The 21,558-nt window shown below is 40.5% G+C and overlaps 1 protein-coding gene across 4 annotated transcripts in view; it reads right to left on the reverse strand.

The window, feature by feature from the left end:
* Window positions 1-20,708, reverse strand: part of VAV2 (vav guanine nucleotide exchange factor 2) — a 460,307-nt gene extending 439,599 nt beyond the window's left edge. For all 4 annotated transcript variants that reach the window (XM_056812667.1, XM_056812665.1, XM_056812666.1 and 1 more), the window contains exon 1: window positions 20,414-20,708. In XM_056812667.1, the coding sequence (XP_056668645.1) occupies window positions 20,414-20,617 (204 nt within the window). In that variant the 5' untranslated portion in view covers window positions 20,618-20,708. The remainder of the gene's footprint in view (window positions 1-20,413) is intronic.
* Between the last annotated feature and the right edge of the window lie 850 nt (window positions 20,709-21,558).

The following is a 21,558-nucleotide window of genomic DNA, read 5'->3' on the forward strand; positions in this document are numbered from 1 at the left end:
CACACACATAACATATCAAAATACTTACCTTCTCAAGGAGCGGGGGATAGGAGAGAAGGAGAAAGGAAATTTGGAATTCAAAAAATATTTTTTTAAAAGAATGTCAAATGCTTTTATATGTTATTGAGAAAAAATAAAATTAAAACATTCTTTTTAAAAAATTATCAATCACGCCCTCTTCCTAGACATTTTCTCTTCATTGAGCTTCCTTGGTTCTGCTCTCTCCTGGTTTTCCTACTTGCCTGTCAGTTGTCCCTATTGTTGGGTTACCATACATGAGCTGCCCCCTTAGTGTAAGTATTCCCTGACCTCTATTCTAGACCTTTTCCCATATCATATTCTTCCCCCCACCCCTTGAAGATCTTGTCTGCTCCCTTATGCTCAAGTATCACCTGTATTCAGGTAACTTCCAAATTTAGAGTCCCAACCCCAATCTTTTTACCCAGTATCAGCCATTCAATTTGGAATTATGCCCAAAGGGCTATAAAACAATGCATAGCCTTTGATCCAATAATACTAGCACCAGTTCTGTATCCCAAAGAGATTTTTTTTTTAATGGAAAGGGGCCATTGTACAAAAATATTTATAGCTGCCCTTTTTGTAGTGGCAAAGAATGGAAACTAAAGGGATGTCCCTCAGTTGGAGAATGGCTGAACAAATTGTGGTACATGTTAGTAATGGAATACTACTGTACTCTAAGGAATAATGAACAGGATGATTTCAGAAAGAGCTAGAAAGACCTACACAAACTGATGCAGAGTCAAATAAGCAGAACCAAGAAAACATGGTACACCATAACAGCAATCTTGTGGAATGATCAACTGTGATAGATTTAGCTAATCTCAGCAATACAATGATCCAAAACAATTCTGAGAGATTTATGACAAAGAATGCTATCTACTTCCAGAGAAAGAACTGGTAGAGTAGGAATACAGATGAAAGCATCTGATTTTTCACTTGTTTATTTGGATATACATTTGGAGGGTTTGGTTTTATGAGATTATTCACTTACAAAAATGAATAATATAAAAATATATTTTGCATGATAATACATGTATAACCCAGATCAAATTGCTTACTAGCTCCAGGAGGAGAGAGGAGAAAGGGAGGGAAACAATTTGAATCATATTGTCAACATGGAAATCTAGAAGTCCCCAGTTTATTTAGTTGGGAGGTAGAAACCCCAGATTTTGACCTTGTCACAGGAGAGTTTTCCCCCTGAGGAAAGATCCCTCTTCACCAAACAATAGACAATCCTCTTCAGGTGGGAGATAAATCCAATCTGAAGTCAAGTGACTCTTTGTCTCCAAAAGCCTTTCTCAGTATATCACACCATCCTTTGGAGGATCAAACTCAGGGCCTTCAGGGACCTACTGAGCCAAACAGTCACTTGACTTCAGATTGGGTTTATCTCACACCTGAAGTGGATGTCCGTTGTCTGGTGAAGTGGGACCTTCCCCTTCCCTCAGAGGGAAAACTCTCCTGTGACAAGGTCAAAACCTGGGGTTTCTACCTCCCAACTAAATAAACTGGGGACTTCTAGATTTCCACGTTGACAATATAAATTCAGGAAACTTATGTGGAAATTTGTTAATACATGTAATTGATAAAAAATAAAATAAAGGGGCAGCTGGGTAGCTCAGTGGATTGAGAGTCAAACCTAGGTTCAAATCTGGCCTCAGACACTTCCCAACTGTGTGACCCTGGGCAAGTCACTTAACTCCCACCTAGCATTTACCACTCTTCTGCCTTGGAACCAATACACTGGTTCCAAGACTGAAGGTAAGGGCTTATAAAAAAATAAAGTAACTAAATATCAGCCATGTCATCAACTGCCTCCCATCTAGCTCTTCCTTTAGAGCTTGTAGTTAATCAAACTTACTGTGTCCAAAATGAAACTCATTATCTTCCTACCTAAACCTACAAAGCTTCTCTACTTAACTTAGAGAAACTCTCACCTTCCCAGTCAACTGGGTTTATAGTCTCAGAATCATCTTTTGCTCCTTCCTCTCCCCCTAAATATAATCAATTGCTAACTCCTACCAACTCTGTCCTCTATGGCTTCTCTCACATACATCTTCTCTCTATGAACACAACCAAGACCCTTGCTCAGAATCTTATCACCTTTCACCTGGACTATTGCAATAGGCTCCTCATTGGTTTGTCTGCTCCATCTCTCCCGTCTCCATCCATCTTCCACCCAGCTACCAATATAAACTTCATGCTCTCACCTTGCAACTTCCATGCTCAAAAACTTTTCTTCTTTCTCTAATGCCTATAAGATAAACTATAAACTGCTTAGCCTGATACAAAAGATTCTCCATAATATCGTTCTCATTAACCTTCTCACCCTTATTTCATACCTCCTATTACTAAGATGGAGGCAGTCAGGTAAGACAAGGAAATAGAGTACTTGACTGTCATTTGTCCTCTTGAAGACTCAGTTTCCTCATCTATAATAAGGGGAAGATAATAATAGCACCTACCAGCAGGGTTATCCTGAGGAAAAAAAGATAATGGACATAAAGTGCTTTGCAAACTTTCATGTTATATAAATGCTAGTTACTATTATTTTATTACTAACCCTGATCTCTTATCAAATTAGACCATAAATTGTTCCCCCAAATTTGACATTACATGTTCTGCCTTTGTGCCTTCACACAAGACTACCCCTTGACTAAAATATACTCGCCCATCATCTCTGCTTCCCCAAATCTTTGTCTTCCCACCACCTCAAGGTGGCACCTCTTCCATGAAGCCTTCCCTCATTCCACACTCCCCAGCCCCTTATTACTCTGTCTCTTCTCAAATTTCTTTGGGTGAACATGTGTTATGCCTCCAATAGAAAGCATGTTCTGAAGGTACCAGGATATCTCTTCAATGTGTCTTTTGTACTCCCAGAGCAAAAACAGTTTAAAAAAAAGAAAACCACCACATTAAATACTTAATAAATGCTCTTGAAATGAATATGGCATTGGCCAAAGGCCAGTGGGGACAAGGCAGAGATTCCAGATCCAAATGTTGATCCTTGGTCCATTTTCAGATAATATGGATCCACTCAACTTAGAGAGCTAGAGGTATTCCTTTATGTTCCAGATGGCCACCTATGCAGATAGGCCATGAGGGCTGAGTCAAAGTCTTGAAGAATACTCAGACACTTTCCTTTCTGAATTTCAAACTTAAATTCTTCATCAAGTCTCTTTTCTGATAATATTGCATGTTATTAAACAAACTCCATGACATATGAAAGTCTTTCCCCCTGCTTGGGCCATAAAGCTTTCAAGCAACATCTTAAACTATATGAATGATGATGGGGGTTAAGTGCTCTATAATGCCTTTATCTTCCATTTACATCCTGGGGAGGGTTGTTTTGGGTGTGAGTATCTGGGTGTTTTGTTCTATATATATTTTGTTAATGGTCCCTTTGAGTTGTCATCGCAAAAGAGCACCTGACTTATCCATAAATACAACTTGGACATCCACTTCTGGCACATCAGTGTCTGAGAAAGGCTAATCTCCCATCTCAGGCTTGCCCACCCTCTCTTGTTCCATAGCCAGAAAGACTGGCCAAGTCTTCAAGGTACCTTGTACATACTAAAGAGAAACAAGTCAGCATTTGTTCCCTTATCAAGGCGACTAAAATGAAAAGGTAGAAATTTATTCTGCCATAATGACCACTCAAGTTTTTAGATATCTATCTTGTAATAGTTTGGTTTTTAGTCAATACTCTCAATTATCCTTAGCACCAACTAAGAGTCAAAGGTTAGGACAGGTAGAGTTCTCCCCATTTTACAGCAAGTAAAAATGAGATGCAAGGGAGAAAAGTGACTCACCTGAGGTCAACTGGAGCATCAGATTTGGAGAAAGAAGGGACCTCAATTTACAAGAAAGAGACCCAGAGAGGCCAAATAACTTGCCCAGGTCAGTCAACTAATATTTATTAAGTGCCTGCTATGTGCCAGGCATTGTGCTAAGCTCTGGGGATACCCCCCCCAAAAAAAAGGCAAAAAACAGTCCCTTCCCTTGAGGAGCTCTCAGTTCAAAGACACATGACTAGTAAATTCCAATGCTAAGACTCAATCCCAGGATTCGGATTCTAATTCCAAGGGTCTTTCTACCACTCCACACCGTCTCACAGCTATCCAAAGCAAGAGTCAAGTCAAAAACCCAGGAAAGTCCTGGCTTCCAGTCCAGTGGGCTTTCTTGGCTCATCTTGCCACTGTCCTTTCTCAGGATGAGTCAAGTGAAATTGTGAGCTACATCAGACAGAGATGAATTACCCTTAGTATCTGGACAAGTTCTACATGGCAAATTTTTATAGGGTAACTCATTATTAGTGTCTCAAAGTACAACATGAATAATTATTCCTCACCTAGTAGGTGTTTCCAAATTGATAGCCTTAGTATACTTAAATGAAAGTCAGCATTATCCCAGGTCCAGAAAGCTATGATGGGAAAAGAGCCAACATCTAACCAGAAGGGACTAAGATAATCTGAAAGTGCTTCTACTTCAACAGGACTCTGTGCTGCATCACAAACTTCTATGTCTCTTCACCCCACCAGGGAAGCTCCTCTCCTCCTCCCCAGGCCCAAGTATCTGGTGGTCGCCAATGTTTACATGCTTTTCTGTGACTTTGATAGCCAACATGGGCATTTCAAAATAGTGTGAAGATATCACATTTGGGTACTACAGTCAGTCATGTACACCCAGAAAGTATTTGTTAAGAAAAGTCTCCCATATTTAACAAGATAATTTCTACTTCTGAGGGGGGTTTTGGTCAAAGAACCAGAGAGCATTGGATGGTTTGTTTGAATCTAGTACCACTGTACCATGAAAAAGACAGACACAACCTAGAGCATTATAACTTCCTCCATATGATCTCTGAAGACTCAATCAGAGCAATTTCTTTCAGGAAATTTTTTTCTCTCTGCTATTGCTTTGACCAGTCCTTTGGAGGATCTTCTGCTGCCAACCATAGCAATACTCAGTAGAACTGGAACCAAAGATTTTTTTCAAAATCTGTTTCCTCAAAATTTAGGGGAGGTGAATATATTTTAAGAGGGGAAATACTCAAGAAAATATAGTAATTACTTTAAGGGAATTGATAACTGAAATAAGCAGCCTTAAAAAAAAAAAACTCTGCCAAATAGAATTTAGTATCCAGAATAAAGGCAGGGTGTGTTATAACACAGAATCACATCAAATTTTGTTTGGGGCTGATCCAAGCCATTCTGTTGCAGCACTCAAACTTTGAGCTCAGTGTTCCCTTACAGCAGTGATGGTGAACTTTTTAGAAACCAAGTGCCCAGACTGCACCCTCACATAAAATGTGAGCCACCCCCTTATCCCAGATAGGGGAGGGAGGAAGAGCTCTCATTGGGCTGCTGGGTAGGGTGGTGGGTGACCTGAAAAATGTCCTTAGGCTCAATGGAGAAGAGGAAGGGAGCAGCCCCCTCCAGCACAAATGCCAGATTGGCCAACACAACCTTAGAGTAATTAGATACTGACAGTTTACTACCACTTTTTTATCTCTCCCTTTAAAAAAGACCAGTGAACTAAGCAGTTCTAAATTTTCCTTTAAGTGCTTAGCAGAAATGAAGAGACCAAGCAAGAGGGTATGATGGTGGCCAACCTTGTGAAGAGTTTCCTGACAATAGGAAGGAAGTCAGAGTTCTTCAGGTGACAAGAAGAGCCCACTCAAAAGCTCCTCTGGGCATTTGGCAATGAGATCACAAGACAAAAGCTCAACCACAGGATTATAATAAAAAGTCCAAAGGAAAAGTATAGTTATTAGAGGGAACTATGGGGGTTTTAGTTTACTTAAAAGTTGTCCGTTAAAGACCACAAAGGGTTTCAGAGAAACATTGTAAGACTTGTATGAACTGATGCCAAGTGAAATAAGAAGAACCAGGAGAACAATCTTATACAATAATAACTTTATAAAGGCAAATAGCTTTGAAAGACTTAGGAACTCTGATTGACTCAGTGATCAACCATGATTCCAAGGAACCAATAATGAAAAATGTAGGTGATGGGCTAATATGCAAAATGGAATTCATAGGCATTTTTGGGCATGTGAGAATTTGTTTCTATTGACTATATATTTATAATAAGAGTTTTGTTTTTCTTATTTTTCTCCCCAATGTATGTGTTGGGGGATAGATGGGGCAGTTTGAGATAAGAAAGAAAAAGGGTTAAAGCATAAGGTAGCTGAAAAGATTTTTTAAGAAAAAAAGGAAGGAAAGGAAAATAAAGGAAAAAAGAGTCATTAAAGCATTTTGAAATGCACAAAAGAGGACACAAGGTGGGGAAGGGGGAGCACAAACAAGTAGGATATCTTTGAAAGTTACAAATTGGATTTATTATATGTTTAAAGGAGAAGGAAGCTGTATATAATATAATACTCTTTTCTATTCTACATAATGGGAAATGTCCATTTGATTTGTTAAGTTCAGAATTAAAAAAATTAAAAACAAAAACAAAACAAAAAACCTCATACCTTAACTAAAGGTAAAAATCATGCATGACTTCAGATAATATGATTTCCCAAGCCCATTTCCCCCTAAAAACAAAAAATCTCCATTATTTAAGGCAAGGGAAACAGTTTTTTCAACATTGAAAAAATACTTCAGAATTGTCCTCTTAGGAGACTCTATACTCATTTCAACAATGCTATCAATGTTCAAAGTATATTGGCAATTCCTATTTTGGGTCAAATTACAGAGCCCATAGAAGGTCTTTCTGAATATTCTCAAATGTTGGCAAATCTCCACACATTGAAGGTAGATTTGATTTTTAGAAACAGCTGGCAGCTTTTGAGAGTCAAATCTAATAAGGTGGGTAAGTCACAAACATAGTGAAATAAGTTTTAAAAAGAGATGTAACTATAATAAGAAAGGCTTTTCTGGTATGGGACATAAATCTTTCAAAATTCATCTTACATATGAAATATTCTTCTTTGTTCTCAATGCATCATGATTTCCCCATTCTGTACATATAGCTTCTATCTCTTTTATGGTATTTACCACACTCTACTGTGTTAAGAGTTCTATGTATATATATCTTATCTGCCTCATTAGCCTGAAAGTTCTCTGAGGACAAGACTATATCTTAACCATCATTGTATTTCAGCACATAGAAAAATGCCTTAAAAAGACCTTAATACTTAGTAAATATTTGTTGAATTTGCTTAATGTGTATCTTGGACTCCTTATGTTACAACAGAAAGAGCAATATCTCTGAAATCAGTCTTGAGTTCCCATGGCTCCTCTCACATTTCTCACATTAATGAACTTTGGTAAATCTCTTGACTTCCCCTATAAATCAGTTTCCTCATTTCTAAAATGAGAGACATGTCCTAGATCAGCATTGGTGAACATTTTCAAGATCTCGTGCCCAAAGTGCAACTTCAAGCTGCCTGTGAACCACCTCCCCACCTGGAACAGTGGAAGAAGGAAGTGCTCATACTGGGTGGCTGGACAGAGGGATAGGGCATGCAAAAAATGTCTTTAGGCACTATGGAGAGATAAAACAGAGCAGCCTTCCCCAAGTCACCCATGTCACAGCTTCACCAACATAGTCCTAGATGGTCTCTAAGTTCCTTCCTAGCTCTAGATTTGGAATCAGGAAGATTTGAGTTCAAATGCTGCTACAGATAATTAACTTAGCTGTGTGACTGAGCAAGTCACTTAACCTCTGTCTGCCTCAGCTTTCTTATTTGTAAAATGGTAATAATAACACTTCACAGGGTTATTATGAGGATCAAATGAGAATATGCAGAAAGTGCTTTATAAAACTTAGAGCAATATATAGATACTACTTATTGATGATAATCACAGACGTGATTTTATTAGTTGAAAACTCCCCCACTAATACTTATCTCAATCCTTTCTCTTTCTGATAACTTTGTTATTTTTGAGATTCCTGTCCAGGTCTTTATAATATTTCCTTCATAAAGAATGCACCTAATATGTTAGAGTTCCTTTTCTAATTTTCTTTGTATTACTATGAGGCTCTCAAGCAATACTCTTCCAGGTAAAGTCAAATCCACTCCATATGGGGCAGGTCAGAGATTCTCCAATATCACCCCTCCCATCACAAGTTTGTTTAACTATTTATTAAGCAGTAGGCCATGTAAGCTATTGCTCCATAAATACTAGTTGATATTATTTTTGTTGGGAAGGGAAAGAAAGGGGGAAGAATCCCCATGTGGAGTAGATCTGATTTTGTCCAGAAACCATTCAGAGTCAACTTGGATCAACTAAAGAATGAGCACTAATGAAATCTTAGAAAGGAAATTCAGTAGCAGGCCTAAGTCCATGAAGAAGTTGATACAGCTAAGGAAAAGTGCGAGGCAGGGAGTGGAGAGGAACAGTGAGTATGATTTAGTCACTAGGAACCAGGACAGAGGATGTAGGGGGAGGGAGACATAGACAAGAGACTTCCTTACTGGAAAGATGCAAGTTCAAAAACTGCAGCCAAAAAATCAAACAAAAACCAAAATACAAACAAGTTCCTGGCAAAGCTTTCAATTCTGTCCATTTCTTGGGTCGTGTCTACACCAGCAAATCTTTGCCAAATAGCTGGTCTGTTGAGGCAAGAAAGGGGCTTTATTTGAGCCAATCTCAACAGCCTAAACTTTTGTTTCTGCTAAATACATTTTTGTTGCCAGCCAAAACGAAAACACTGGGTTCTATATACAGAAATGAGATGCACATTTGAAGGGGTAAGGGGCTATGGGGGTAGAACGTGGATGCAAGAACAGTGAAATTTTTTCCTAAGCGCTGTTCAAGCTTGCCTTTTTACAACTTTTCACACAACCTACCCAGGCCAGTATTTTTACAAAAGCAGTTCATTAATTCAGCAAACACATTAAGCATCTTTTATATACAATACAATAAGTTAAGCATTGAAGTAAATGTAAGGATGCGGGAGCCAGGGCCTGATCTCAAGAAATATAGAATATAGTTGGGGGTGGGAGGAAATAAAAAATGTACAGATAAACAATCTACATTAAAATATAATTCAGTTACTCCATTAACATCCTCATGTCCCCCTGTGTGTTCATGGCATGACTCTGTGGCAGTTTCTTGCTACCTATCAGCCCATGCTAGTTGCCCTTCTCTGAACACATTCCCATTTGTTGATGTCTCTGCTGAAAAAACCCTAAACAGTACTCTCATTAGAATGGGGCTGAGCACAAAGAGACAATTACCTCCCTCATTCTGAATGCTAGACTATTATCTATGCATCCTAAGACTGAGTTTTTAAGCAGTCATCCCACACCAGTGACTCATACTGAGCTTATGGTCAACTAAGACACTTAAGCATCTTTCTTTCTTTCTTTCTTTATTCATTCCTTCCTTGCTTGCTTGCTTGCTTCCTTCTTTCCTTTTTTCTTTCTTAAATCCTTACTTCTGTCTTCGAAATGATACTGATTTTCAGCCAGAAGGGCTATAAGGGCTAGGCAATTGAGTTTAAGTGACTTGCTAGTCACTCAGCTAGGAAGTGTCTAAGGCCACATTTGAATCCAGAACCTCTTATCTCCAGACCTGGTGCTCTATCCACTGAGACATCTAGCTGCCCCACATTTTTCACATCAACTGCTATTCAAGTCATATTTTTCCTCAATAGGGTTCTACTCTGTTTGCTTTATTTTCTCTATAGTAAGAAACCAATATCTGACTGGACCACAAAAATACAGTCATAGTCTAGTTTGGGGGTCCTCAAGGCATTCCATAATCACTAATAATCAAGAGCCATCATGTACCACAATTATAGAGTTTTAGAAGACTTTTTTCATAACCTACCAATCTAACAAAAATCCCTCCAACTTCCAACTTAGGAACACTTCAGACAAAGCACAGCAACAACCTTATGATAAGATCAATGTCTTGGACCATAAGAAAAAAAACTTTTGAACCAAAAGGTATCTTAAAACTTCTTTGCAGAAGTGTGGTACACAGTATATATTGGATTTGATATTTTATTGGATAGTTTTGTTTATTTTTTCTTCTTTTATAGCATGCATGACCTTGGCCAAATCAATGAATAGACATTCTAAGACTGTACGCAGCAGAGAAGACAGTGAGCTGCACTGGTAGAGTAATTTTCCTCACTTGAGAGTTCCCTAGACCAGTGAGGTCACAGGTTCTATCTCCATCCTCATACATAAAGAAGGGCTCTCTATGGAAGGGGAAAGGATATTGGGAAATGTAGGTGATTTTAAAACACAAGGTAATAAAGAATTGATTTTTAAATAATGGAGCATTAGAGCAAGAAAGGACCTTAGAAATGCCAGCCATCTTATTTTGCAAGTGAGAAAACTGAAGCCCACAGAGAAATTACTAGCACAAACACATAATAAGTTACTGACAAGTCTCCTGATGCCCATTTCTGTGGCATCTTTACCATCTTCCCCTAACCAGATTTCCAATGGATCCAGTTTAATCTTGCTGGAACCCAATGCAGTCACTTCTCTATACCTATAGTATCCAGAAATTTTAAAATGAGGTCAGAAGGTCAGAAGACCCTCCTGTATCATTGCTTCAAGTCAAATTGGACACCGGCCCTACCCTGTTCTCTCTCTATTCTCTTCCTTACTCCTGTCTCTGCCTCTCTCCTCCTCTTTTCCTCCTAGTCCTTCCCTCCTTCCCTTTCTTCTCTTATTCTCTCCCCTCTTTCTCCTCCTTTCTCTCATCTCTCTTGTCCCTCTTTCTCTTATGTCTGTCTCTCTCCCCCATTCTCCCTCCCTTCTCCTCTTTTCTTCTGTCTCTCTTTCCTTCCCTCTCTTTTTTCTTTTTCCCTTTCCCTCTCTCTTCTCTGCCCTGTCACTCCCCTTTCTCCTTCCTTCTCTCTTCCCTCTATCTCTCCCCTCTCTCCCTTCTTCCTTCTCTCTCTTCTGACTCTCCCCTCCTTCTCTCTCTTCTCTGACTCCTCTCTCCTTCCTTCCTCTCCTTTTTTTCTCTCTTTCTTCTTCTCCCCCTCCCCCTTTCCTCTCTCTCTGTAGGTGTTGTCACTGAACTATTTTCATACTTCCTCAGTAAGGGTCATGTTACAGTGTCTCCACCTATGTCTCCCGCAATGGAGACCAACTTGTTTGTTCCTCTGAAACAGATCGGTTCTCTTAAACCACACCCCACCAGGTCCTTGGCTCTCTCACTTCCATGATAAAAAGGTATCACTCCAACCTAAAGTAAAATGAAATCAATTTTAAAGAAAAAGACAATACTTTTACCCAAGCCAAAAATATTAAAGATAATGAATGAATGTTTTCCTTTTCCTTTCATTATCCAATTGGTTACTCTAAAATAACTACCAATTTCCAGGCCTTGTACGAGCCCTGGGAGAGATACGAAAAATGGCTACAGCATAGCTCCTTGCCTTCCTGAGGTTCCAAAACAGGATAGTAGATATCCACAATGTCCACAAATGGTGGGTGCATGAAAGATGGACAGTGCTTCTAAGGAAGGAGAGATCATGTCTAGCTTTGGAAATAGGGGGAAATCAGGGCAAGCTCCATGGGAGAGGTGGCAAATGAGTTGTATCTTACAGGAAAAGTAAATGGCATTTTGATAGGTAAGGAATGAGGGTAAGTTAGAAGAGTAGCAGGTTGTTTTGAAGAAAGAAAATGGCTAAAGATGGGAAAGCTTGGAGTATATTTGCATAGCATTAAGGATTATATAAGGATATAATTTCAGAGATGGGAGATCCTGGGATCAAATTTGGCCTCAAATACTTCCTAGCTATGTGACCCTGGCCAAGTCACTTAATCCCAATTGCCTAGTCCTTAAAGTTCTTCTGCCTTGGAACCAATATTTAGTATTAATTCAAATATGAAAGGAAAGAATTTTTTTTACTATTATCTAGATTTTATTTTATTGCTTTTTTTTTCTTTTTAAATTTTTATTATGGGAGCAGCTCAGTGGATTGAGAGCCAGTCCAAAGACAGAAGGTTCTGGGTTTAAATCTGGTCTCAGACACTTCCTAGCTGTGTGACCCTGGGCAAGTCACTTAACACCCACTGCCTAGCCCTTACACTCTTCTGTCTTGGAATTCATACACAGTATTGATTCTAAGATCAAAAGTAATGGTTTAAAAAAAATATATAGATGGTAGATCCCAGGATTCAAATTTGACCACAGATAGTTCCTAACTGTGTGACCCTGGGAAAGTCACTTAATCCCTATTGCCTAGCCCTTACTGTGTAATTGGAAATCTGTTACCCTAAAAACCACATTTCTCAAGAGCCCACTGACTTCTTGTCGTTACTTGGTGACGTAGACAGAAAGATATATTGGGTAGGGTTCCTGGTCTCACTCTTTTGGCTTCCTGTCATGACTTAGTAGAGTGGGTTTTTTGAACAGGTAAATTAGCCATGGGCACATGATTTTATTTTGTTACCTTTTTATTCCTTTATTTCTAATGATCATTAATAAACCTCTTAAAACATAATATTGAAATTAATGATGGCTAAATTTTAATTTTTACATTACTACTCTTAAGCCTTGAATATTAAAAACAGTATTGATTCAAAGATGGAAGGTAGGGTTTTTTTAAATAATAATAATTTTTTTTAAATTATTATGGTAAAATTCTTTTATAGACTTAACCAACAACAATAACAAAAACATTTAAATAAATAAATGTGAAAAATATGTAAAAAACACAAACACCATATTGTAAAATTTGTATTAAAATATATAAATGCTAATATAAACATCTTCTGCTTTTGAGTTCCCTTTGGATTTGTTTTACCTTTACATTTTTTCTCTTGATTTATGGCTTTTTAAAAATATAATCATAGAATATATTATTCTTATTCTCTTTTTTCTCTCTCTCTTCATATATTTCCCTTTTCTTTATATTTTTGATTAGTCACTTTTAATAACATAATATAATCCATTATGTTCACATATCACAATCTATTCAACCATTTCCCCCAATCATTGCATTTGTTATTTTCAATTATTTTCTTATTACAAATATTCCATGAATATAAAAGTAAGAAATTAAAAATAATTATAATAATATGGTTTAGCTATATTCGGGCCAGTGAAGGACCAGTGTAGGGAAGCACTTTGAGATAAAACAGAAAAGAAAGGTTGAATCCAGAGCATGTGGAAGGTATTTGTTTCCAGGGTAAGGAGCTTGACATTTAGTTTGAGGAGGCAATAGGGAGCTACTGGCAATTAAGGAGGAGAGAGAAAGTGGCTACATCCCTACCACAGCCTATCTCTTCCACTTAAAAGGATAGGAAATCTTGACAGATAAGAGCTAAGGATGCTATGCTGACAAACTTGCTATCTTAGAATGTCAGTTGAAAGTTATCAATATGGTAATCAATTCCAATTAGAATACAAGCCATGAAGTTCAAGCCACTAGTGATGACTTCAAGTTCCAAATACACCATCCTAAGGGTATATTGGGACTCCAACAAGGCTTACCTCAAAGAATTAAGGAAGGTGTAAAAAGAGAGGAAGTGCCTTTCAGGCAGCAAATCTCTCAACTCATTAAAGCATCAAAATAACCTCATTTCCATTCAAAGCAATAAGGTGTGCTAATGTCCATCTCCAGTGGCCCCAGTTTGATCCCAAGCATCCTTCTCGGAATACACCAGGCAAGAGTGAGAACCTCGATTCCGGAATGATGGGAAAATCCCTTCATTGATGATGATTCATAAGCAAGCAGGGCTGACAAATCTGGGAACTGCCCACAGAAGGTCATTCTCCACTAATAATCATTTGCTGGTGACCTCTCATATGTTCCCTTTCCCAGTCAATACTGTAGTCCCATTCATTCCCTGCTCCAACAAGGTCCTAATAATCCTCTTCAAAGCTCAAAGCCATGTGCTGTTGTAGGATGCTAGCTCTCTCCTTGACCTGGCTTAAACCTGATGACTGGGGCTATGTTCTTCTAGTATATATAACCATCCATGGTTGGTAAAGAAATAGTCACACCTCATGCCCGCTGCAGTTCCTACTTTAAGAACCTTAATAATAATAATAATTCGCATTTCTTTTGCACTTGGAGATTTGCAAAATGCTTTACATATATTGTCCCATTTGATCTTCACAACAACTGTGTGAGTTAGGTGCTAAGATACCGATTTTACAATTGAGTAATAGTGAAGCTGAACAAGATTAAGTGACTTGCCTGGGACATAAAGCTAGTTAAGTGTCCAAGGTGGCTCAGGTTCTTCCTGATTCCAAATGAGTCTTTCTTACAGTCTATTTAAAAGACAAGATACAAAAATAAGTGCAAAACCAGAAAGAATGCCACAAATGCCTCCAGAAAAACATAAACAGAGACATTTAAAAAAGGGAGAGATTGCTTCTGCTTAGAGATGATCAAGGAAAACTTCCTGGAGGAGGTAAGCTTTGAGTTAGGCATGGAAGAATTGGTATGGTTGACAGATAAAGAAAGCACATTCTAGGCAAAAATAACAGGTAATAAAAAGACAAAGTGGTAGGAAATTCAATTCAACCGATACATATAAAGAATCCAGTATGTGCACACCACTATAGGAAAAGCCCAAGGTGAGTTGAGCAATCAGTGAGTGATCCCATTTGGCTGCAATACACAGTGAGAAAAGGAAAGTACAGAAAATGAGATAAATCAGTCTGAGACCAGACTGTGGAAAGCCTTGAATGCCAGGCAAAAGAGTTTGGATTTTATTTAATTGGGCCCAGGGAATTCTTTGAAGGTTGCCAAACAGCAATACATCTCCATCTCCAGTTGTTGTTCAATTGTTTTGTTAGTGTTTGACTCTTTGTGACCCTATACTAGATTTGAACTGCCCTGGCCCTCTAATAACTATGCCACCTAGATGTTCTTATCTTCATTTGTAACTCCCAAAGATTTTGCTTCCAAAAGAGTAGGATTATGCCCTGGAGATTTGACTCTTAATCAAATAAACCAGGTGACTTTTCATTCACTCATGGAATCATCTGTGGCACAGACTAGAGAAGATGCCAGGTTTAGATAACAGCAAGGTCTCTGCTAAGGAAGAAAACCTCAAAATTGTAGTATCCAATAAGATAAGGATGGGGACTCAAGACCTGTGATTTCATTGGTCTACATAACTTCCAGGTGAAGAAACTCCCTCTACAATAACACCTGTTGTCAATTTCTCTGCCTAATATATGGAATTGAACTTTGAGGCTAAGGGACTTTCATAGGATCACACAGCCAGTGTCAGAGGTAGGAATTGAGCCTAGGTCTCCCTGGCTTTGAGGATTTCCCCAACCCCCAAATTAGACTTGGATAGGTGAACTTTGACCTTATCTTGCCCTAAACCAGACCTCCATGCCAATTCTAGGCCATCTGCACCACACCATTCTCCCAACGAATGATAAGCTCCACAAGGTAAGAAAGACTGGGATTTGATCTTACTTTTGCACCTCTCCAAGAACCTTTCACTTACTATGTATGTAATAAATGTGTCGAGCATAATGAGATAAATACATGCTTCTTATTGAATTGAGCTTCTTCAGGCCCATCAGATGAGATACTTTGACAAATTAGCCTGAACTCATTCAAGATAATAGTCAAGATATGGCTTTAAGCTGAAAGAATATTTTTTTTAAAGAGTGAGACCAAATGAGGGCCCCACATCTACTATAAAAATGCTAGTTTTAAGTGTGATAAACTAGTGTGAAATGCTTACATGAGCAATTATGAGAGGAAAGTTGAGGTATGAAATCTCAAAACCTGAAAAACTACGGGAAATCTAAACATTGGTGGAGGTGGGAAACTCCTTTTTAATTATGAGAGAATTGGTGAATAAGAGAACTAGCTATCTGGGTTGCACAGGCTGGCACTTGAACTAGACAATCAGATTATCAGCAGTACAGACTCACCTCCCAGGCATCTAAAGACTTCAGGGAATAGCAGTGCATGAGGACATGGATAGTTATCTGAGAGATATCACAGCAAACTCCTATTTTTTTTCCCTCCTAATTTGTACCCCAAAAGGTTTTCAATGAGTTAATTAAGTTGCTTTAAAAAGAGAAGGGAGAACAAGAGAAGGATAGTAAATATATTTTCCTAAATCTGCTGAGTCTCAGAAATGTAAGTTCCACTATTTTTTATTGTCTTATAAATATAGACTTTTTATATCTTATAAATGTACATATGCATATATCCAGAGAGACAGCTGTGGCTCAATGGCCAAGAGCACTGGGCCTTGACTTAGGAAGCTCGGCATGCTTATCCCTATCACTCCTAGCTACATGACCCTGGGCAAGTCATTTAACCTTGAATTGCCTAACAAAAGAATTTGCTGGAACCATGGGGGGAGGAAATAGCAAACCACAAAGCCCAAGAATAGCTATGGCCCAAGGGGTTATGAAGAAGCAGACACAACTGAAGGATTAAACTACCACATCTCTGAGGCAGGGGACTAACACTTTAATAACTGTCAGAGTGCCGGAACTGGGATGCACTTTTAAAAGATCTACTTTTACTCCACACTTTACAGATGGCAAACTAGAGGGCCAGAAAAGAAAAAGGACTTGTATAAAGTCACACAGAGTTAAAAAGAAAGGTTAGGGTTAGAACGGAGATCTCCCAAACCCAAGTCCTGTGTTCTTTCCACAGAACACTGTCCACAGTACCTAAAGCAGCGCTCATGGGCTCAGTAAATGTGTGTTGAACAAATCTAGGGAACACAGCAATGTGCAGCTTCTCGTTGCTGTCCTCTGCCATGGTAGCAGGCCGTTATTCATTTCTCTTCCAATGCCTCCTCTACACACTAATATAACAATTACTAGAGAGTAGTAGGGAACAGAAGGGTGCTTCTAGGCCTGCCACACCTCAGGGCCTCAGAAGTTGATTACAGAACTGTTGTGGCAGTTCCTAGGTCAACTGATTACTGAGCTCTCCGGAGCGGAGTCTCAGAAATGTATTGAAAGTTCACTAATAAGACTAAGCTGCCTTTGTAGGGGAGGGTAGAGGAGATGGAGAACAGAGAGGGTGCCATTAATACACCAGCATGCCCATTAAATGCTCCCCAACAATACCCAGGCTTTTTCAGGTCCGAATCTTCAAGGGGCCAAGTCAAAGAGAAAGCTATGGGGTAGCCTCTAAACAATAGACAGAGAGGTGTCCTTTCTGGGGGGCTGGCTGGTCATCTCAGTCAGCACCTCCAGGGGACTGGACAGGCCAATCTTAATTGGGTTCCACCAGGCACTTCCAGGCTTTGAATAAAAGGTGCCTCCAGGGGAAAATCCTGTCTTTATGTTAAGATAAGAGACTGTCTTTTAGCCTAGCATTTGAAACAGCCTTTCTCTCCTCCTCCCTCTGAAGACAGATAATCCCGAACATCATTTTTGCTCTTGATTGTATGACTTTGAGCAAGTCCCTTTTAATTCTAGTGCCTTCCCTCAGTTGATTTTTCCCAATTTATCCTCATATGGCCTGTCTGCACACAGTTGTTTGCATGGTGTCTCTCCCATTGTGATTGTGAGCGTCTCCAAGGCAGAGACTGTCTTTTTGCTTTTCTTCTATATCCCCAACACTCAGCACAGTACCTGGCTCATCAAAGTAGGTGCTTAATATTTACCGATTGAATGCCCTGGGCACAACCTCCATTGCTCCTCCCTTATAAGGACTTAATGAGAAAGCTGGTCCAAAGCTGAACTTCTTTGAGACAGATGCTGAGGCAGTATAAGGCAGCATTATTTGCTCAAGCCTCTTCAACTGAAAAGGTCAAAGTGGCAAAGGGCATTTGGAAAGATTTGGTAAAGCCAGCTACTTATGCCCATCAATAAAAGCCAGCATCAGATATTCATTCAGCATACACTACTTGAGTTGGGGATGGGGGTGTGGACAGCAGGAATCAATGACTCATCTCAGCCCTGAGTCCAGAGCTTTGAATTTTCAAATGTAATCATGAATAATATTTTTTTCAGTTTCTATGTAATTGGGGTAAGGGAGAGACATCCCCCATCCTGCCCCCTCCAAAGGCTGGTATTTTAATTAGAAAAATAGTGGAACAAGATTTGGGTATTTGGAAAGTCTCTTTGTATCCCTATCTTCTTTATAAAGAAAGTTAGTTGGCTAATTGTTAACTATGACAGAAGGAAGATTTCACAGAAGGATTCAGAAGGCAGTCTCCAGAAGATTGGGTAGATCCCAGATGAAGGACCAAGAAGGACCAGATGATTGGGCCAAGAACCACTCATGAAACATGAAAAGTCTCCACACTGATGTGCTAACCAAAGTGGAATCCTTGAATCTCAGAGATAGCAAGAGCCAAAACCAGAGAGAATATTCACATTCAGATTTTTCCAGCTACCCAAGACAAGTGTAAAAGATACCTTTTTCCTTTTCCCTAGGAGAGTTACAGAGTTGGCTTTACCCTGTTTCCTTAAGAAAAGTAGCATATACAGACTTAAGATTTTAAAAAGGCTAAGAAGCAGCATGACATAGTAGTTTGAAGAGCTGGCCTTCCAGTCAGGAAGAGTTAGGTTCAAGTCTCATTTCTAAAACATTCTGGTGGTATAATACTGGGCTGATCATCTAACTTTTGGGGGTTCTAGATCACAAATGTCAAGCAAGTGTTTGGTTTTGTGGTCAACACTCATTTAACAAAATAAATAAAAATTCAATAGAAGGGGGCGGGGATAGGGGTGGCCAGCAACTGGGTGGCTCAGTGAATTGTGAGCCAGACCTAGAGATGGGAAGTCCTGGTTTCAAATATGACCTCAGACACCTCCTAGCTGTGTGATCCTGGGCAAGTCACTTAATCCCCAATGCCTACCCCTTACCACTTTTCTGCCTTGGAACCAATGCACAGTATTGATTCTAAGACTGAAGGCAAGAGTGTTTTATTTTTAATATAATAGAATATAGATAACATTGATAAACTGACTGCAGGATTAGTGTGCACAATTTCTACTTGAATTTGATGTCACTGCTGTAAACAACTCTACATGAACATGGGTTGCAGAATAGGAACCATCCTTGGTGGAGTAAATACCTTACTGGAACATCCTTGTGTCAAGAAAATTACAGACCTTACTCCTGATCAGTCCAGAAAAGGCTGTCCAATAATGTTAAAGAAAAATCTGGTGAAATTTAATTGGTAATAAAGAGTGAGAGATGCCATCTTCCAAGAGTAGAATTGACTGTTTCAACAAACAAAACAATTTACATTAAAAAAAAAAATATATATATATATTCCAGAATACTTAAGTTCTGTACTGTATACTGGGAAATTGTACTTTATTATCTTTAAAAGAAAAAAAAAGCAAAAGAGAACAGACCAACATTTAATGACAATTTGACTTCCTTAGATTCTTGACTGAAGTCTCTCCTTGCATTGTCAAGTGAAAAAGTGATGCCCTAACAAGTGGCCTAGCCCCACACGGATTAAACAATGGCGTTTTAAACCATGACAATTAACAATGTTACCTCTCACTAAATGTAACACCCTAGCCGAAATTTCTATGATTCTGTAAACTCTGACCCTAAAAAAATAAACACTTTCTGCCACAGACACTTCAAACAACTCCCAATGTAAGACTACCAAATTGCCTGTTTGTTTATAAAACCACCAAGTTACCAGGTAAGAACCACAATATTTTAAAACAGTACTACCAGGAAAATGCAAGGGAAGCTCCCCCTTCCCTCCCCACCTTCCCCACACACACACAAGAAATGGGATAGGGTGGGAGGAGGGTGAGGACGAGATATCTGGAGATAAAAGGATAGTTGTAAAAGGCCTCCACCCTTCCAGGTCAATATAAAGCAGGCATAAGTCTTAGAATACTTAGAATACTGGAGCCAACTTTTTCCGTCACTATCCTGAAATGACTCTTCCTTAATAAAGTTCATTTGTTTAAAAAAGCAAAACCAATCCAATTCTAGAACGCAGAGTCCATTCAGGAAGAAGGAGGGGAGGAGTTAGAGGAGAGATCCGCAAACTAGGGGAGGTGCTAAGGGAGGGCCCAGACAACTGTCAGTGACATTACAATCTCGGTTCCTCTAATCCTTTTCTCCTCCGCTGTTCTCTCCAGTTTCTTCCCAATTTGCCCAAGAATGCTTCAGCCGAGCTGGGGGCTCTTGAGGCGAATCATCTACTACCCTCTGGGTCAGGGCAACTAACAGGACAGCATGAGTTTTAGAAACTCCCTCTTCTATTCCCCCTCCCATTTTATGCTAAGCTACATCTACGAAATGGGAGCGATGGTACCCAGAGGTGGTGGAAGAAAGAAGGAATGAGTATTCTCTTTAATTTGAAAGTCTCAGTCGCTAGGTAGCTTTGTGACCACTGACAGGCAAGGTACTTAACCTCTTGATGGCTCCATTTTCAGATCCCGTAAAATGAAAGGATGGGATACATGGTCTTTCAGATTCCTTCCATCTCTAAATCTCTCCAATTCCACCTCCCCAGGCCCAAGCCACTTACCTGGGACATCTGTGGTCTGAAGTTGATATCTTTGAGGTCTATAGATCCAGGTGAAAGGTTGTGTAGCAGCTGACACAAGAGCACTCCATCCCTCAGCGCCTGAGCCAGGTCGAAGACCACAGCCGAGGGCCACACTACCCTGTGGTTGGGGGGTAGGACTTTGCAGTCTATAAGCCAGCGGCCGCACTGCCGCCACTCCTCCATGGTGGCGGCGCCCGACGGGCCCGCCGAAGCCAGCCGGCTCCCACTGCCTCTGACCCAGAGCCCAGCGTTGGGGGAACGCAACAGAGTCAGAGCCCACTCCTACGAGTGCAACGCCCCACAGGGCCGGCTCGGCTCAGCTTAGGGCTCAAGACGAACCTCCCGGACCAGGAGAAAGGAAAGTACACATAACCCGGGCCATGTCTCTCGAACTCCGGGTTGTCCTCTGGGAAAGGAGAGAAGAGGAACAAGGGATATTGGGGGAGGCGTCTGGTTCTCTCTCTCTCTCTTCTCTTTTCCAGGAGACTTTCTCCTCCCGCAAAGTGCCTCAGCTCTTCCCCACCAGCATCCGCCCCCAGTCGATCTCCTCCGGGGAAAAGAGGCTTCAAGCCCAGCCGCTGCCTGTGGGCGGGGGGCGAGGCGATCCCAGGGAGTTCCCTAGAGGCAGCACACTTGGCAAAGCCGCCCACTCTCCCTCCGCACCTCTGCAGGGTCGGTCCCCCGAGGTCTCCACGTGTGTCCAACCTCTCTGGCGCGGAAAGCTGGAGCCTCCCAGTCCCAAGCTTGGGTTTGGAAAACCAAGAAAAAGTCCCCAGACTCTACGATCCAAGCCGGGTCCTCCCTCACCATACACAAGTCTGGGGTTCGGGAGAGGTTCAGCTGCCCGCGCCCGCCGCTGTCCGGGGCGCGCTGAGCTCCGGAACCGGCCAAGAGCGCCGCATTCTCTGCCCGCCCGGCTGGCCGGGGCGCACTCAGCTGCAGCTCTGGGCGGCCTCTTCCTGCCGCTCTCCCTCTAGGAAGTGTCCCTTGCAGAAGACAAAGAGTCCCGTCCTCCCTCTCCCCGTGCCCGCCCGGCAGCCCCCCGCCGCCGCCGGCTGCTGCTCCTTTGTTTGCCCGGCTGGCTGGCTCGCTCTCCCCAAGCCCCAGTGCTGGCTCTGGGGAGG

Source organism: Monodelphis domestica, chromosome 1 (genome assembly GCF_027887165.1).
Source record: "Monodelphis domestica isolate mMonDom1 chromosome 1, mMonDom1.pri, whole genome shotgun sequence".
In the NCBI taxonomy this organism is placed as follows: domain Eukaryota; kingdom Metazoa; phylum Chordata; class Mammalia; order Didelphimorphia; family Didelphidae; genus Monodelphis; species Monodelphis domestica.